We start from the raw sequence: 18753 nt of genomic DNA, 5'->3' as shown, positions 1-18753 counted from the left end.
TTATCAAAAAATAACAGTCAATCATATTTTTAAGTCCAAAATTGGTTTCATATATTTGCACAAAGACCTATTTTAAAATGTGTTAGCTTTTGGTCATATACAATTGTTTAGTTAATTAATTAATCAATTAGGTCAAAACAAAATTAGCACTTAAATATTTACGAAACCATTAAATATAAATCAAAACATGTTACTACACTTAAAGACCAAAAGTTAACACATACTACTATAATATAGGTTGAAATTTTTTGAACCCAAGGGTTGTGGTCAAGGGGCATGAGACTCGTCCATCATTAACCAAATGATCATGGGATCAATCCATGCCTTTAGATATGAAGCAACTTTCAGTTCTTGGGTTAGTTGTCCCACCCACCATATGAGGTGCCTACAAATCACCACAAAAATAGCCACTGGGTCCGCCAATGGGTGCCCTTGGTCTGATAACAAAAAAAAGAAATTGAACAATTACGTGACCAATTTTAAATTTTTGGTCTTAATTATATCCGCAATTTAAAACATATGCTTGACAATTTTTGACAAGACACTATAATACGACATGAATTTGCACAAAATTATTGGAATTGAGTCAAACCTTATTGGGTTCGCGTACTTTTCGAGTTGACCCGTTAGGAACCAGGTAATTTTGAGTTGGATGAGTTAGATACGAAATTGTTATTTTTATTATAATTTGAAAAAACATATTCGCTTTAATTTTTTTAATTTTTAGTAAATCAGGTTTTAATTGTATAAAATGGAATTATCGTGTAAATTAGGTTTACATGTGTACTATTAGATTTTAATCGTGTAATATCAGACTTTAATCTTGTAATACCAGGTTCGGATAGCTATCGTATCGTTGACGGGTTCGTGTCGAGTACGGATCATGTTCGAGTTTGAAGGTAGTCAGGTTCATATTCAGATTTATAGTAACCTTTACGGCTCAAATTCAGGTTAGAACTTATTAGGTGGGATCGTTATCAAGTTAAGCCGACCCAATCCATGCAATTTAGTACCCCTAGCAAATCATAAACATTAAACAAGATGTACTACTACATGTCCAAGTCCAACAACGCCCCCAAAAATCGGGTGAGTTACATAATAACTGAAAATTTTATTTCACGCTTTTTTTAGTTGAGGGGTTAGAGAAAAATATAACTTAGAATAAAAAACGAGAAAACACCGTAGCAATCCAATCCTGAGGAGGAGTTGAATTTGTTGCTCTGAATCGGTAAAAATGGGCTACCTAGATGAAGCCAGAGAGAATCACGTTAAGAAGAAGGTCGAAGAAGGTAACTTCTTCTGCTATTCTATGTTGCAAGGAGTATAATTTATCAAAAGCCCCCTTAAACCCTATTGCTGTTTTTTTTTTGCTCAGATACGCTACATTTATGGATGCCTTGCTAATTGCACTACCTTGCTTGTTATTTGTGATTTGTTTGATTAATCTCAATGTGCCCTGGGTGTGTTTCCTTCAAACGTGGTGTTTCATTTTTCTGACCTTCATTTCAGTCTTTAATTTCAGTTCAGTGATTTTTTTTTTAAAATCTGTCTTGATTGGAAAACGATGGAATGTGTTTTACCGAACGCCTACTATTCAAATTGAGGCGGATTTCATCCTATTATGCATCAAATTTTGATTTTGACAAATAATTTGTTTTTTCGCTTACAAGTATGTTTTCCTATAGTATTGGTGCCAGAGGTTTTGAAAATGGTGTACAGATAGAGCCAGCGTTGTTGATTGGAAATTGTGGATTTTACACAGTAGAAAAACTTGAGAATCAAATACATGCTTTTAGCGTCTCAAGGAAATTTTTGTGTTTGTCTATAGGCACACCCTTTAAAATTTAAATGAGAGATGAAGTTTTGCTATTTCCGTATCATTTTTTTGTTCAACCAATAACCATAACGTTGCCTGATTCTAATTGCTGAAGCAATGTAGTGCCTTATACTTTGAGGAGATGAACAAAAGAACCTATTTATGTTAAGTGTTTATGGCCATGGTTCTTATCTATGGGGAAGTCGTATTGCTCATTGTAGATGTTTTATTTTTTGTATCATCATTATCTACTATCGTACCCTCTTGATAAGTACAAGAAACACTCGTTGTTTCATGCTTTTGGGGTTCTCCTGCTATGACTAGTAGGTTATGCTTAATCTCTGTTTTGGGCAATTAATTATTAGTATTTTTCTTTTGGGTGGGGGGGGGGGGAGGGTTCTACTGATAAATTGACAAATATGCAATTGGAAAGAACTGTCTCCTTGGATTTATGGAAAACGTGCTCCTTTTGCTGATTGTTCTGCACTATATTTAGTGTATACTCCCTCCGTCCCATAGAAATAGGCCATTTAGGATTGGCTTAATGCATAATTGGTTGGTAAAGTAAGAGAGAATGAGAAAAAGTAGTTGAAATAGTGGATGGTGGGGCCCATGAACGATAAAGTAAAAAAGAAAGGGAAAAAAGTTACCATAAATGGATATGAACTATTTCTATGGGACAGACGAAAAAAGAAATGTGGCCTACTTCTATGGGATGGAGGGAGTATAACATATAGTCACTTACATCAACTAGCTTAGATCTGGTGTGCACTTCTTTGTATGGTTGTACTATCGTTTCCAAAGTTCATTTTCAAACAGTTCCAACTTCATTATCATAGAAGAGAGTTGGGGTGCAGAAATAATTTATTGTGGGGTTTTGAGTTAAATACAAGTACGCAGATATTTATTCACCTTATACTCCAGCTTTGCGCAGTAAGATGAAACAGAAAGCACTGAAAGAATGTGATCAATACGTGTCCAAATATGCTGAATGTGCTGTAGGCAGAACACTATCCGTTGTTTGGACATGTCGTGGTCAAGCTAAGGAGTTGAATACATGCCTCCATCAATAGTAAGTCGGATTTGTTTTTTCTTATAATCATTTATTTTCTTAAATTTTGTATATATGTCTGCGGTCTGCTTATGGGCCTCTTCATACTTTATTTGCTGTTTGTTATCTGTAGTATATTCTAATAATGTTGAAATGGAGAAATTGTTATTTGTTTTCACTCGGTTTGGAATTTCCCCTGATAAATACTACATACAGACAACACTTTCATACGTGTCGAAGTAGTGAAAAATTATTAGCCTCAACTTAGTATCATGACTTATGAGAATGAGAGATGAAAGACAGAGACACCTTCACCCAGTATGTACTTATCATTGAAACTTCTATATACTAAGTTCTTGCATGCTTATATAGTTGTCAGTTGCAGCTCTCGTGGTACTCATCTATAAAACATACGGAGTATTATTATTACTTATTCTTGCATCAAGAATTTGCCTAAGGATGCAGTAACCAAATTTGAGTTTCAGCTGTCAGATATGTAGGATGTGTTGCTCCAATTTTTTCAAAAAGTACATCGTGTAATCACTAATCCCTGAAATATCTGTCGTTGTATTCTGTATATTACAGCACAAATGATTCTGTGTTGGAAAAAATGAAGAAAGAATACATGCTCCAACAGGAGGGAAAGGGGTCTTTAAGCCTTTGATTCATTTTCCTACTGATGATTGGAGTATTTTAGCTTCTGCAAGAAGAAATCTCTATGGGGCCTATGACTTCGTTATATCATGCCTATGTCATGATTAGTGTCTCCGCAATCTTAGTTTCATAACATGCTTTTGTTCTTTAATTGCCGCAATATATCCCCGTGCCTGTACTGTCTTTACATTTGGGAGGTGATGAATTGCTAAATATTATAGGATATGAATACTTTATATTAGGTTTGGTGCACTTTAAGGGTTACTTTCTCTTAGTTATTTTCCTAGTGTCTATCTGATAAGAAAGTGTGCGAAATACTGTTTTGGGGGATGATTATTATGAATGGCTGCAGTTTAGATTCACAAAAACTATTTCAGTGTCATGTTTACCTCACACTGATGGTGGCTATCATTGTAAAGAAAAACGAGTTAGAGGCTCTCGGACTAATACTTCACAAAAAGTCATCATCCTTAAATATGCTGCGTTTGTTCTAATTAAATTCGGTTTGTAAGATTGTATCTCGAGATTAAATATATAGTGGGTGTGGTTCATGAGATTGAATCCCACAACTCAATCCAAGATGGATAATCATGTGATAATTAGTCATGATCAACTCCTCGCTACTAAAATAGTCTCATAACTAATTCTAGATTTTATCTTGATATTATTTTATCTAGTAAACCGAACACCACCTAAATATCTAACTCTTAAATAATCATTGATAAATTGTTGAGTCGAATTGAAATGGCTTTCCAATCATTGATCGAGCCAGAAAATTACTTGGGGAGCCCAAGATGAAGTTTAAAAATAAAATATTAAGTAATACTGTAGACAAGTACTCTATTTATTTCAAGGTAGGTGAGTATCACGGAGTATTTTTTGGGATTGTCTTCATTTTTTTTGCAAAAACTTTACTTTCACATATTTTACTGTTTCTTTTTTTTTTGTCATACTTTATTCCCTTTACTATTTTATTTTCTTCACGTTAACCTTAAACTCATCAATTTTTTAAATCGCATATCTAAAAAAATGTTTCAATTATCTTCGGACAAAGGGAGTACTGTATAAGTTAAATCATAATATTTAAAAAATAAAAGTCAATTACAATTACATCATAAAATTTATTTTCTATTATTCATCTTTTGAAAATGCTGCAAAATGGTCTATTAGTACCATTGACAAACACATTATTTTTAATACAAGGTTATCTCCAACTATGTATACTAAATTCAAGACTAAAGACTCCTTTTGGTCCTTAACATATTGCGATTTATTGATTTTGGTTCAAAACATTATCTTTTGAATTATTCTGTCCATCACAAATAAAAACGGGTCACATTTGGTCCGAATTTGACGGAGCCGTTAAAAGTCAACAGTCACCTGCAATGATCAACGCCGCGTCACCGCCCTTGATCTCGCCCAGTCCAATCTCGTCGGCCAAATCTCCTTCTCCCCACTTTCCTCCCTCGACATGCTCCTCTCCCTCAACCTCTCCGCCAACTCCTTCGTCGTCAACGCCAACTCTTCTCTCCTCCAAATTCCATATTCCGTCAAGGAGCTCGAGCTCTCCTTCTCCGGCGTCATCGGCCACTTACAGGTGAGCATGTTTGCCAATTCTCCTAGTCTTTAGTACGTCAATCTTGCCTTCAACAACATCACCGGATTTTTACCGGATAATCTCTTACTCCACATTGATAAGCTCAAATATCTCGATCTATCCTACAACAACGTCTCCGGCACCATCTCCAGTTTGAAGATTGAAAAATGCAGCTCCCTTACTCACCTCGATTGGTCGGGGAATCAGATTTCCGGATCGCTGCCGCCGTTCTTCTCCAATTGCACCAGCCTCGTGGAGCTGATTCTGCCGGAGAATTTCCTCTCCGGCGAAATCCCCTCTGCTTTTCTGCGCGCTGAAAAATTTGCAAACCCTAGACCTCTCTCACAACCACCTCACTGGCTGAATCCCTCCGGAGCTCGGCAATACGTGCGCCTCCCTCACCGACCTCAAGCTCTCCAAAAACAACATCACCGGATCACTTATTTGCGTTGACCGTTAACTTTTAACGGTTCCGTCAAATTCGGACCAAATGTGATCCATTTTTATTTGTGAGGGACTGAATAATTCAAAAGATAATGTTTTGGAACAAAATCAACAAATCGCAATACGTTAAAGACCAAAATGGACCTTTAGTCTAAATTCAAAACTCATTTTTAAGTTTCAACCATCATCTGTGCTTGCATAGATAACCACATAATTAACTTGACATAATTAGCAATAAATAAAACAACGGTTATGCATTAGATCTATTTTTGCATCAATTTTCCAGCTACCATCGTCTGCATGAGCATTGAATATTTTTAAATTGGTAGTACAAGATAAGAAAATAGTGAAAGTATGGTACCTTACATGCAAATAGCCTTAGTTTAAAAACTTCGATTTTGTAATTTGTATATTAATAAAGCTTTAAAGTTTTGTAGGGTGTATTCAGTGGCGAAGCAATGATTTTGATTTTTGCTGATAAGGGGCTCAAGTCAATGTTAACAATTGTGAACTATTTAATGCCATTAATATTGCCGAAAACAATTGCGACATTAACGATAGAAGATATATGAGAGATGAGTAGTTTCTAAAATCTTACAATATTCTATCAATAATTTTTACAAATTTAATATTATTAATAATGACTAATATTTGAAATAGATTAATTAGTAGTGTAAAACAATAAAGTTTTATTAATAATAATAATACTAAAACAAAATTATAACAACATAAAAATGAAAAGAACACAAAACAACACATATTAAAAAAAGGTAAATAAAAAGAGAAAAAAAAAATAAAACTCAAAATAAAACAAGCATAGAGAGATAAAATAGTTGGGAAAAAACTCCAACGGGATCGAACATATTACCTCTGGAACACAAGCCTAACTCCTATGCCATATGCACTAGAACTACAATATCTATATTATATAGATAAAAATTATATGAAATATATTAAATGTCTAAAATGCTGGGGTAGCTTTGCCCCCTGGTGTATTGAAGGCTTGAAGAAACGTGTGATTTAGACTCCCTCTATATGTAATGTGAGATGCAAATATTATACGGTGGATAGATTAGAGCATGCACCATTTCATAAATATTATCGTCATTACCTAGAATATTTTTTGATGGTTGGGCGAATTTTTGATGGTAGTAAATGCAGGTAATGAAAATATAGATCACGACACAAGGAATTACGTGGTTCGATTTACTGAGGTAAATCTACGTCCACGGGAAGAAAGGAGGGCAAGATTGTATTGCTTGATCTGGTTTACAGCTTACAAATACAGACTTGCTATATGATCTTTGATGTCTAGAGAGCTTCTTCCTCCTCTGTCTACCTGATCTAAGTTCTATTTATACATTGAACTAAGATCGTGGCTTGCATCACCACTAACTAGGTCGTGGCTTACATCATCACTAATTAGGTCGTGGCTTACATCATCACTAATTAGATCGTGGATGTCGTGGAGGTCATGAGATCCTGCATGGGTCCACCACTAAATAGATCGAGTAGTGGAGGTCGTGGAGGTTCTGCATGAGTCCACTATCTCCCAGTTCGGTCGAATACTGAGACCGAACTGCTGAACTATTGCCGAGCAGCTTTTGCCGATCTGAGAGTAGAGCTTGATTGGTCGGCTTTTACCGAGCTGTAGGCTGGGGCCGAACTCTTTGGTAATGCCGAACTGATTGGTCGGCTTTTACCGAGCTGTAGGCTAGGGCCGAACTCTTTGGTAATGCCGAACTGATACTCTTCCTTGGTCTTTGGGCTGATGGGCCGTCACTGCTATTGGACTTGTTTAGTACGTACCCCATCACTACCCCCCCCCCGAAAAGCGAAGTGAATCACTTCGGCGAAGCGAGTCACTTCGGCATTCTGGATAAAGGTACGGGGGAGGCTGACGTTAGGGGACGTGCCTTGCGCGTGACTGCATTAAATGCGACAGTAAAATCCGGCCGTTGAATCCTGAAAAGGTGGGATTCGAAACGGTGCGATGATTTTGAAATCTTCTCCGAATCTGATAAATACGTCCTTTCTTCATCAGTTGAACACTTTTGCTATTGCTTCTTCTGCATTCTCTCTCTTTTGCGAAAAAATTTCCTTCCGCTTTCAAGAATTTCTTCAGAATTTTTTCAGACTTTCAAAGAGTAAGAACTATGTCTTCTTCTTCTTCTTCTGAGTCAGGTAGCGGTAGGAAAGGGGATAAGGGGTCTTCTAGCCGGAAAGAATCCGGGGAGAAGACCGTAGAGTATTTTCACAGCATCTTGAGTAAGGATACTGTGATATCCTTACACGAAAAATATTTTTTTCCTGGGGGGAAGGTTGCGATTCCCGACGACCTTCATAGGGCTGACTCGCCGCCGGAGGGTTACGCCACCGTTTATGAAGCCGGCTTGGAATGCGGGCTTCGTTTCCCTCTTCCCCCTGCCTTTGTAGAGCTGCTTGATTTTTTCCAACTCCCTTTAGGTCAGGTGACTCCGAATTCTTGGAGGCACTTATCGGCCTTTGCTGCCGAACTGTGTAGGCTAGATAAGGATCTGTCTCTGAGGGCAATCCTTAATTTTTTCCAGTTTAAAAGAAAAGGATCTTGGTTTTACTTGATCCATTTACAGCCTTTTAGGGCCTTCTGCAAAACCAAGTGGCCAAAGTGGCAACATCGCTTCTTTTTTTATAATAGGACAGCGGCTCCGGGCTTTCCCTGGAGAGGGCCGAAGTCCGTGATTCCTCATCCTCGGTTAGAACCGTTGAACGAGCTCGAGGGCGAGCTCAATAAGATTCCTATGATTAGGAAGCAGTACCTGGAGTCTGAGCTCGTCAAGGGCGACTTCGTGTTCGACTCCTCGTCTTCGGACGAAGAGACTGAGGGTGAGGACTTCTTTTTTGTGCCTTACTGCTTTTGTGGCGAAAACTAACCTTGCTTTCTTGCTTTTTGGCAGTGAACTTGCTAAATAAGATTAGCCGCAAATCCTCCGAGCTTAAGGAGCCGGAGAAACAGAAGGCTACCAGCTCGGCGCCTGATGCCGAGAAGAATCCGAAGAGGCAAAAGACCTCTTCTTCGGATCCAAAAAAGCCGGAGTCGACTTCGGCAAAGGGGAAGGGGAAGACCCAGAAACCCCCAAGAGCGCCAGAGAAAGACGTGGTCTTGGCGCCTCCTTCGGAACATATCTGTGAGCCCTTTTTATGGCCCACGGACTTCGCCGAGGTGAATTCTCTTCTTGATTTTCTGGCCTTGCTTTTTTCCTGTATTTTTTGTGGCCCCTCGGTTGACTTTTTCCTTTTTCCATTTTCAGAGGAACGATATGCTCTCCAAGCTCGTCGCCGTTGAACTCTCCAAAGCGTCCAACGATTATGCTGAGATGCAGAGGAAGTTGGCGGCAGCTCGTCACCAGGCCGAACAGGCTAAGGCCGACTTTGAGAAGGCCAGAGCTGCTAGGATCTCGGCCCAGGATGAAGCCCAGTTTGCCAAAAACCAGCTCGTCATCCAGCGAGAGCAGACGAAACGGAGGGATGCTGCCGCCGTGGTTGCCCAAGGGGAGGTTCTCCGTGCTTTCGCGGAGAAACTCTTTCTGAGCAATCAATTTTCGGCCTTTGTCGGTGATCTGCTGAAACTGATGACCGATAATGCCGAGCAGGGGCCCGAAGTCGTTCTGCCGCTGTACGGCCGAGAGATAGCAGCTCGTCTCCAGAGTCTGCCGCTCCTTGAGGAGCTTGCTTCGTCCTCGGTCCTGCTTTCTGCTGACCGAGTTCGTAGTTGCCGAGCTGACCGGGACGAGAATATGGAGGCTATCTTTGCCTCCTTAGGGCCAGTTTCACCCGCTCCAATTTTCCACGGAGAGGGTGAGACCGAGCAACTTGATCAGCAGACCGGAGACAGGCAGGCCGAGCAAGAGGTGCTGCTGATCGGTGATGGGGGCACCGAGCAGGCTGGGAGGAGCAGGGAGGCCGAGGCTGAAGCTGAGGCAGACAAGGAGAAGGAAGCTGAACCTCACCGAGGAGCCGGAGACGAAGCTGGCGGAGTATGATTTCGTCTCCCTTCTCTTAGTTTAGTTTCTTCCTTGTTGTAAAATGGCCTTGAAGCCCTCCTTGTGTAAAAATTTTTTTTCTTATGAATGAAAAAATTCTTCTTTCTGCACTTGTGTCTTCGTATAGCTTTTCGTACTCTCTTTTACTCCTGTTGTGGTTTACTACCTGCTCAGTAAACTGAAATGCCGAACTGACATAGGCTGCTTTGTATTCTTAACTCTTAAGGAGCTGGAGGTACTTCACTGGAAGCGGCTGTACTCTTCCGCTTTAGACGAAGCTGAGAAAAAAGCCATAGCTGACCAGATGAAGAATGACGAACTCTTGGCTTGTTTAGTGAAGCTGGAGGCCGACAATAAGGACTTAGAGTCCGAAAAGAAAGATCTGGAGGCCGAACTGAATACTGCTGTCGCTGAGAGGACTGCGTATGAGGATTTCATCAGCAGGCGCGGGGGAATGACCATCTCTGAAGTTCAGGAACGAGTTGACGAACTGTGGGAGGAATATCATGTACTCCGGAGGAACAATGCGCTGGAGAGCTCGGCTTGCCAACAAGTTGTGAAATCATTGCGGCGCTGGGCTTCTCGGTACGACATCGTTCTTTCCCGGCGTCCTTCAATCGAGAGATTCCTTAGGCATTTCTCGCCAACAGATGCTCATACTCCAGCTCAAACCTCTGATCCACTTGCTCAAAATCCTACTCCAAATCAGCAACGAACTCAGGAGCAACCGGAAACGTCAAGACGAGAACGGACTCAGGAGCAACCGGAAACGTCAAGACAAGGACGGACTGAAGTTCGTAGAGGAGCTGTGATTATGAGTGAGCAAGATCAACAAATGCTTCGTGAAGAGACTCTTCGCCGCCGAGGTGCCAGTACTTCCCGGACTCAAGGAAGAGGCGGTAGGTCGATCAGAGCATCTCGTCGACCTGCTTATTCTTCAGCTGCCCGGAACGCCCGAACTCGGCTTCACGAGGATTTTGTGAATAGGTGGCTCAACTTTAGCAACCAGGGACAGTAGAATAGTCCTTTGTAATAGCGTAACGCCTTCTCGTAGGGCAGCGGAGTTGTATGCCGAACAAGTTTTAATAAATGAAATCTTCATTTCGCTTCTATCACTGCGTATTTACAGCTCAGCGAAAAAATTTCATCGTGCTCGTCCTCGGTCTTATGAAGTAAACTTCTTTGACCGGACTCGTCCTCGGTCTTATGAAGTAAGCTTCTTTGACCGGACTTGGTCCTCGGTCTTATGAAATAAACTTCTTTGACCGGACTCGTCTTTGGTCTTATGAAGTAAACTTCTTTGACCGGACTCGTCTTTGGTCTTATGAAGTAAATTTCTTTGACCGGACTAAGCTTGTGTCCTAATTCGGCGAGTTTTATCGCGTGGATCGGACTTTCCCTTGTCCTAATTCGGCGAGTTTTATCGCGTGGATCGGACTTTCCCTTTGTTGCAGTTCGTTTCAGACGAACTGCTTGTTTCTTAAGCTGAATTGTGGTCTTGTATCCTCCTTAGAAGCTTGGACTCACAATCGTTGGCTTATATATGTTCTAAAAAGGGGATCAGCCTTCGAAGAACAAGATACCTCAGTAACATTTGTAAGAGACGACACGCACATAGACAGACAAAACGCACATAGACAAACAAAACGCACATAGACAAACACGAAAAACAAGTAAAAAACAAGGAAAGCACATACCCCTAGGACCGAACTAGACACAAGACTGACTGACCGGACTGTCTCTTACAAATGGAACTTCTTGAGGTTGGAAATGTACCATGTTCGGAGTACTTGTTCTCCTGACATGTGAGTCAATTTATAAGACCCTTTGCCGAGGACTTCTGACACCCGATATGGACCTTCCCATGTGGGTTCGAGTTTGCCCAGCTTTTCTGCTCGGCTTACTTCGTTGTTTCTCAAGACGAGATCTCCCACTTGAAATTGCAGCTTTTTCACCCTTTGGTTATAATACCGGGCTACTTGCTCCTTGTACTTGGCTGCTTTTATGCAGGCCAATTCTCTTCTTTCTTCGGCCAGATCTAGTTCGGCTCTCAGTCCGTCATCATTCATTTCTGAGGAGAAATTTAGAGTTCGGGGACTGGGTACGCCGATCTCAACCGGAATCACGGCAGGCGGGCGGCTTCTCAGGATTGAGACGTGGCCCCAATCGGTCTTGCACCGGAGTCCTTTGAATCCTTTCAAAAGGAGTTCGGCGAGGATGTCCCTGATCGCCAAAAGGAGTTCGGCGAGGATGTCCCTGATCGCTATGATCGGGCTTCCTCCCGTCTCCTCGGGATGAGCTGTCTAAAGACCGTTTGCGACGGTCTGCCTCATCGGCACGGGAGAACTGGTCCGCAATGTCCCACATCTCTTGAGCTGTCTGCGGACCGCACTCAACGAGCTTCCTGTAGAGAGCTCCGGGCAGGATTCCATTTTGGAATGCCGAGATGACAAGCAGATCATTGAGATAATCTACTTGTAGGCATTCCTTGTGGAACCTCGTCATAAAGTCGCTGATTTTTTCGTCGCGACCTTGACGTGTAGAAAGCAGCTGAGCCGAAGTGATTCGGGCTTCCGCTTTCTGAAAGAACCTCCTGTGGAAAGCATCCATTAGATCTCGGTAAGATCTAATGCTGCCTTGGGGGAGGCTATCGAACCACCTTCTTGCGTTCCCGATAAGCAGCTCGGGAAACAGCTTGCACATATGGACCTCATTGAGACCCTGGTTCACCATGTTATACTGATAGCGTCCCAGGAAGTCATGAGGATTCTCTAACCCGTCATAAGTCATCGACGGAGTTCGGTAGTTCTGTGGCAAGGGAGTTCGGGTGATATCGTCCGAGAACGGAGTCTTCAATGCTCCGTACATGGCGAACCCGACATCTCTTCGGTATGGAGGAGATGGAGTTCTCCTGTGATTCCGGTACCGAGGAGGAACAGGAACATGTCGGGGTTGAGGATTCTTCTTCCTGGAAGACACGGCACTACTGCGGTAGTGACTTTCATGTCTGGATGAAGGAGAATCCACCGTTTTCGTCTTCGGCTCTTGGCTCTTTTGCAGGAAGGCTAAGAACTCTTCCTGCTTCTCGGCCAAAAACAACTTGACAGCCTCGTTCAAATTGGGCTGCTGGGAAGACTCGGTGCGATGAGTCTTTGAGCGGCTTGTTCCTTCTCCGTGAGAACTGGAAGTAGATTTCTCCCGAGGCTGTTTTCCAGACCTGCGGGCTGGACTAGCTTCCTCATGGTTATCACTAACGGTATTATGGGTGTTACGTGATCTGGTATGCATTTTTTTGGTGGAAGAGGATCAAAAACTCGCTTTTATCACAGATTTGGTTCTCCGTTTCCCACAGACGGCGCCAGTGATGGTTGGGCGAATTTTTGATGGTAGTAAATGCAGGTAATGAAAATATAGATCACGACACAAGGAATTACGTGGTTCGATTTACTGAGGTAAATCTACGTCCACGGGAAGAAAGGAGGGCAAGATTGTATTGCTTGATCTGGTTTACAGCTTACAAATACAGACTTGCTATATGATCTTTGATGTCTAGAGAGCTTCTTCCTCCTCTGTCTACCTGATCTAAGTTCTATTTATACATTGAACTAAGATCGTGGCTTGCATCACCACTAACTAGGTCGTGGCTTACATCATCACTAATTAGGTCGTGGCTTACATCATCACTAATTAGATCGTGGATGTCGTGGAGGTCATGAGATCCTGCATGGGTCCACCACTAAATAGATCGAGTAGTGGAGGTCGTGGAGATTCTGCATGAGTCCACTATCTCCCAGTTCGGTCGAATACTGAGACCGAACTGCTGAACTTTGCCGAGCAGCTTTTGCCGATCTGAGAGTAGAGCTTGATTGGTCGGCTTTTACCGAGCTGTAGGCTGGGGCCGAACTCTTTGGTAATGCCGAACTGATTGGTCGGCTTTTACCGAGCTGTAGGCTAGGGCCGAACTCTTTGGTAATGCCGAACTGATACTCTTCCTTGGTCTTTGGGCTGATGGGCCGTCACTGCTATTGGGCTTGTTTAGTACGTACCCCATCACTTTTCGAAACTCAGTAAGTTAATTCACTAACAAACATAGTGGTTATGGTTATATGTTTGTAGTTTGTTCACCGTCATCAGTTTATTTTTGTATTTTTTTTGTTTTAAATTTAAACTTACTTGCACGTTAATACATTGAGTTATTAAAATTGATACGATCCACAATACCCAAATTTAGGAGATGACTAATAAAATGAAGTTGTGAAAAAAATTGAGATGAAAGAACTTGTATTACTAATATGTAAATAGCATACATGATTATATTTAAGGTGGATTCAAGGTTAAAGTTAATAAAAACACATAACATCTAACAAAAATTAGTTATGTTTAATCTGTCTGACACCTGGTCAGATATTAAAAATGTTTTATTAGTTCAAAAATAACTTTATTTTGTTGACAATAAAAATATCATAATAGAAGTAAACATCTAGACGTATTTATATCATAAACAAAACATATATACATAAAAATAAAAGGGCATGCTTAATTTGATTGAGATTATCGCTAGTAGTTTTCGATTCACATATTTATTAGTCGATTTTTCTGTATTGTGTTAATTGCTTAATTTGATTGAGGTTACTACTACTACTACTACTACCAATTAGCCTATTTATTGGTAAAGAAAAAAATTAAGAGGAAAGAAATAAAAAAACTTACACTCCTAATAAAATATAAAAAATAAAATAACCTTTCCCTTCCAATTTCAGGGATAACGAACAACTCCATGAGTTTCTTTGATGTCATTTCTTATAGTTATAGGGAGTAATTGAAAGAGTGTTTTGTTTTACAGAGACTGTGTAGAGCGAACACACTCCAAATTTGATCCCCAAACAAAAATATCGACTTTTGCCACCAAACAGCACCTTCTCAGATCTTACCACAGCAGAGCGCTGGCAACCAGATTTGCCATTTCACAGCCGCTAAATGGCGAGGAATTACGCCAGAGAGAACATGGAGCTCTCCAGATTAAGCGTTCTGGTGGCGCAGCTAGAATCTATAGTCGCCTCCGCCGCGCACAAGCCACCGGACGCACTTCTCTGTTTCGATCTTCTGTCTGATCTCATCTCCGCCATTGAAGAAGAGCCGAAGGTAGGAGACTGATGCTCACTTCCCCCCCTTATTTCATATACATTGCACTCGCTAGCTGACTGATCCGTGTCAGCGTGTGTGTGCCGTTGCACTTCTTTGAGTCTGCTCTGCTATTGATTTAGTGGAAAAATGAAAAGTTAAACTCGGCGATTTTTAGTAACTAATCAGTACAATTATGCTTTCATCTTAATTACTCGTACGAAACAAACTGCAGGAAGGAGAATAAATAATTTGATATATCGTTTTTTTTTTAAAATTTTCCATTATTCTCAATACTGTAGCTTCTGTCTCATCAAATAGCACATTGCTGTGGTTGGAATACTTATAGAAGAACTGCTAGCAAATTGCGCATATGTTTTCTGCCTGATGTTGTATTTGTTGCTGAAGGCATTTTGTAAATAGAGTCTTTTCAATGGCTGTTCGTTGAATTTAGTTTACAAATCTCTAATCATCTCACCCTAAACTTCTAAACCTTCACTTTGTTAATGATTTTCTCGCATTATCCAGGAGTCTGTATTGCAATGGCAAAGGAAATGTGAGGACACACTGTATTCATTGCTGGTGCTTGGAGCTCGTAGGCCAGTGCGACATCTGGCATCAGTAGCAATGGCCAATATTATATTGAAGGGTGATTCAATCTCAATATACTCTAGAGCAAGCAGCCTTCAGGGTTTTCTTTCTGATGGCAAGAGGAGTGAAGCTCAGAAAGTTGCTGGTGTGTATTTATGTAGTTTCTTATACATCATGGATATTTGTTGGTCTGTTGGTATTTCAAATGTCTCTTTGAGATTGTTTTATGTTTAACAAGGGTTGTACATTTCTGCAGTTTTAAATATTGTTAGTCTTAGCTTGGGGTGATCTGGTTATGATGGGGAACTTACTGTACTGAAAGTATTCTCATTTGCATTTTCGCTTTTAATAGGCTAGTCCCCCTTTCACATTGTATATATCTCATACACCATGTGTGACATTAAATTCAATATGTTCATAATCGAAGAAATTCATATTTCCAAATTTTTAAGTTAGCAAGATAAGTAAGACACACTCGCGCATAAAATATGCCAATATTTAATTACTAACATTTAACTCATCCTACACATACTGCAGTTGCAATCACCCAAAAAGAGTCTCCTGCAACCCATTCATGGTCGAAACGTTTCCCAACATTATGACCCCGTTGTGTTTTCTGAGTTGTAGGATAATGGAAGTTGACATTATATTCTATTCTTGGATGAAATTATAAGCTTTTAGAATTCTTTTTTGCACTAGTGGACACAAACTTACCTCATTAGTAACAAGTGGGATAACTTATGCTTGAAACTGAGGCAAGTCCATTTAAACAATGTTTAGCTCCACCATGGTGTTTTTTTCTGACATGTTTTAATCTTGGAAGTAGGAAAGGGATAAAAGTTATCATGCAAGGGGCTTCATACATTTTGTTAAGCAATTAAGCAAAGTAGTGCAAATATCACTTCCTTTTGCTTTACTTTTCTTTTTAAATTCCAAACCCTTATCTGCCTAAAATAAGTGAGATGTAGGGCAGACTTTGGTACAGAGTGCTAAATGAGTTTGGCATACAGTGGCCTCAGCCACATCCAGTTATGATTTATTTTTTCCTAATGATGGCAGTTTAATTTGTAAAGTAGGCAAAGTGTTTGGGAGATCATTGTTCTAGCCCTATGTTGGTATTCACGGTCAATGAAGAATAGGAGAATATTTGAGGGTAAATGAGATTACATAGAGGGGATGGGGGATATAGTAAGGTTTAGAGTTGCATGGCAGGAGTCATTTCACAAAGTTTGCAAGCTCTTTCTAGTGTTAGTTATTATACTAAAGATTGGTGTTGTGTTTGCAGTGGGCTGCGTCTTTTGTAGTTTCTCATCCCTTTTTAAATTTCTACTTTTTGTTCTAATAACGTTGCTACTTATAAAACATGAGATTTAGGAAAGAAAAGTCTATCTCCGGCTAGCTACCTTCCTAACGGTCATAGCATCACATTTATATATATTTTTTTGGTCTATGTAATCTTACTTGATTAAAGAATGCATGCCTAGTCTTCTTTCATCTCTGTTGCACAAGATTTGTTAAGGGTATTATTATTGAGAAATATTGATTCTAACTCTATTACTTTTTCACTGCTGCTGCAGGTGCTTCCCAATGCTTGGGAATATTGTATAGGTTCTTCGGGAGACGAATTGTTTCTGGCCTACTGGAAACAACTACTATTGTTTCAAAGTTACTAAAGTTTAATGAGGTATTTAAATTCCCATTCCATCGCCAGTTACCCAATTTTAACTCGCCATGTATTATGAACCCTGATTTTTCTCCTATATGGCCATGCAAGAATATAATGGTTATGTACTGAAAACAGGAACTTTAAAAATATCAGAAGCCCTAGCCCGGGCAAACTTCCATAAGTTTTTCTGGGACAAAGGATGGTGTTTACTTGTTATAACTAGCAATGTCTAGTTTCCTTAGTACATTAGAAATATGTTCGATATTCATTTGCTTTCCTTTTCAAAATGGTTCTGAAAGACCCCTCTACTATCCCAAATAGATAAGAAAGTCAGGGTGCATCTTTTGCGAAGGAATGACAGGATAATAGCTGATGTCGTGGAAATTTTGTAATGGATGAGTAAAGATTTCATATAAATAATTTAGAAACATATTGAGGATTCCTTTATTCTTGTTAGAAATCCATGGGTTCCATCTTAAAACCAATTGGTCATAAGAGGAGAGGCCCATGAGACTTATATAGTGGATTAAGCTCTTTGTGTACAAAGATGTGGGATATTATTATATTCGTTTTTATGTTTCAATTGCCAACACCCTCCCTCAAACCCTTCAAGGTGAATCTTGGAGGGGTTGGACTTTTTATGATCGATTGGACCATCGGCCCAATTTTTTTTCGATCGGTTGGACCACTGGCCCAAAATTTCAGCCCAGTTATACTGTTGGGTAGTCATTTTTTTCGGTTTCAGCCCAGATATACTGCTGGGTCAGTTAAATATGACCCACAGTCGGCGACCCGCTCTGATACTATGTTAGAAATCCATGGGTTCCATCTTAAAACCTATTGGTGATAAGAGGAGATGCCCATGAGACTTATATAGTGGATTAAGCTCTTTGTGTACACCGATGTGGGATATTAAGCTCTTTGTGTACACCGATGTGAGATATTATTATATTCATTTTTATGTTTCAATTGCCAACAATTCTCAAAAGTAGATGTTAATCTATTTTAATGCACTTTGTGTTTAAACTCATGGGGGAGTTACACCCTTTTATTCTCTTAAAATCCTGGTAGTGTCTTCAGTGGTGACTTTGACATATTCAATGTCATCCATTTTTGTAGTGAAAATCCCAGTCTCGTACTTGGGATGCAAAAGATTTAGTTTCTTCATCTTTCTATAGGTTTGTCAGTATAATGAAGGATTTTCCCTGAATATAGTTTCCACACCCAAAAAATCTTACTCCCTCCATCCTGCCATAAGTGAGACGGAGGGAGTATTTGTTTTTTCCCACTTGTGTCAGATTATTCATTTGAAACTGTGTTGCATGTAAGCTGATCTATCAGCCAATAAGACTGAATTTGATACTTGTGACTGAAATGGCATCTCTGGATCAAATATAATTCTCATTTTTGAATGTTTCTGGATGTATCTTTTTTGTTTTCTTTTTCCTTTCTTTTCTGGTTTTTATGTACCTTGCCTAACTGCATGTTGATCTAGGATTTTGTGAGGCAAGAGGCTCTGCGCATGCTTCACAATGCTTTGGAGGGATCTGATGGTAGTGCTGCTTCTGCAGCTTATACAGAGGCTTTTCGTGTAATTATGCGGGTAGGAGTTGGGGACAAGTCTCCACGTGTCAAAATAGCTGCTGCAAGATGTCTTAAGGCTTTTGCAAATATTGGAGGACCAGGGTTGGGGATTGGAGAACTTGAAAATTGCTTGTCTTATTGTGTCAAGGTTCTTAAATCTTCATGTTCCTCTATGTTTCTTTTACCATTATTGTAACACCTTGCTTT

The 18753-nt window shown here is 40.2% G+C and overlaps 2 protein-coding genes across 2 annotated transcripts in view; both read left to right on the top strand.

Moving 5' to 3' along the window:
- The first annotated feature begins 1126 nt into the window (after positions 1–1126).
- Positions 1127–3762, top strand: LOC121773444 (uncharacterized protein DDB_G0275933-like). Its single transcript, XM_042170301.1, has 3 exons — positions 1127–1289; positions 2741–2888; positions 3453–3762. Exons 1-3 carry the CDS (start codon positions 1235–1237, stop codon positions 3529–3531), a joined length of 282 nt encoding a protein of 93 aa, XP_042026235.1. The 5' UTR covers positions 1127–1234; the 3' UTR covers positions 3532–3762.
- A 10602-nt stretch (positions 3763–14364) lies between these two features.
- LOC121773328 (protein SWEETIE-like) overlaps positions 14365–18753 on the top strand; it is a 28260-nt gene continuing 23871 nt past the window's right edge. Inside the window, exons 1-4 of the mRNA XM_042170156.1 lie at positions 14365–14726; positions 15234–15441; positions 16874–16980; positions 18458–18694. Coding sequence (XP_042026090.1) covers positions 14562–14726; positions 15234–15441; positions 16874–16980; positions 18458–18694 — 717 coding nt within the window. The 5' untranslated portion in view covers positions 14365–14561. The remainder of the gene's footprint in view (positions 14727–15233; positions 15442–16873; positions 16981–18457; positions 18695–18753) is intronic.

The sequence above is a fragment of the Salvia splendens genome, chromosome 17 (assembly GCF_004379255.2).
Source record: "Salvia splendens isolate huo1 chromosome 17, SspV2, whole genome shotgun sequence".
Lineage (NCBI taxonomy): Eukaryota > Viridiplantae > Streptophyta > Magnoliopsida > Lamiales > Lamiaceae > Salvia > Salvia splendens.
The sequence above is the reverse complement of the archived record's forward strand: the minus strand, read 5'-3'. Positions and strand labels throughout refer to the sequence as shown.

Coding starts and splice junctions, on each gene's coding strand:
- LOC121773444 (XM_042170301.1), top strand. CDS start 1,235: ATGGGCTACCTAGATGAAGCCAGAGAGAATCACGTTAAGAAGAAGGTC. Junction 1,290..2,740: donor TAAGAAGAAGGTCGAAGAAG/GTAACTTCTTCT, acceptor CTTATACTCCAG/CTTTGCGCAGTAAGATGAAA. Junction 2,889..3,452: donor AATACATGCCTCCATCAATA/GTAAGTCGGATT, acceptor TGTATATTACAG/CACAAATGATTCTGTGTTGG.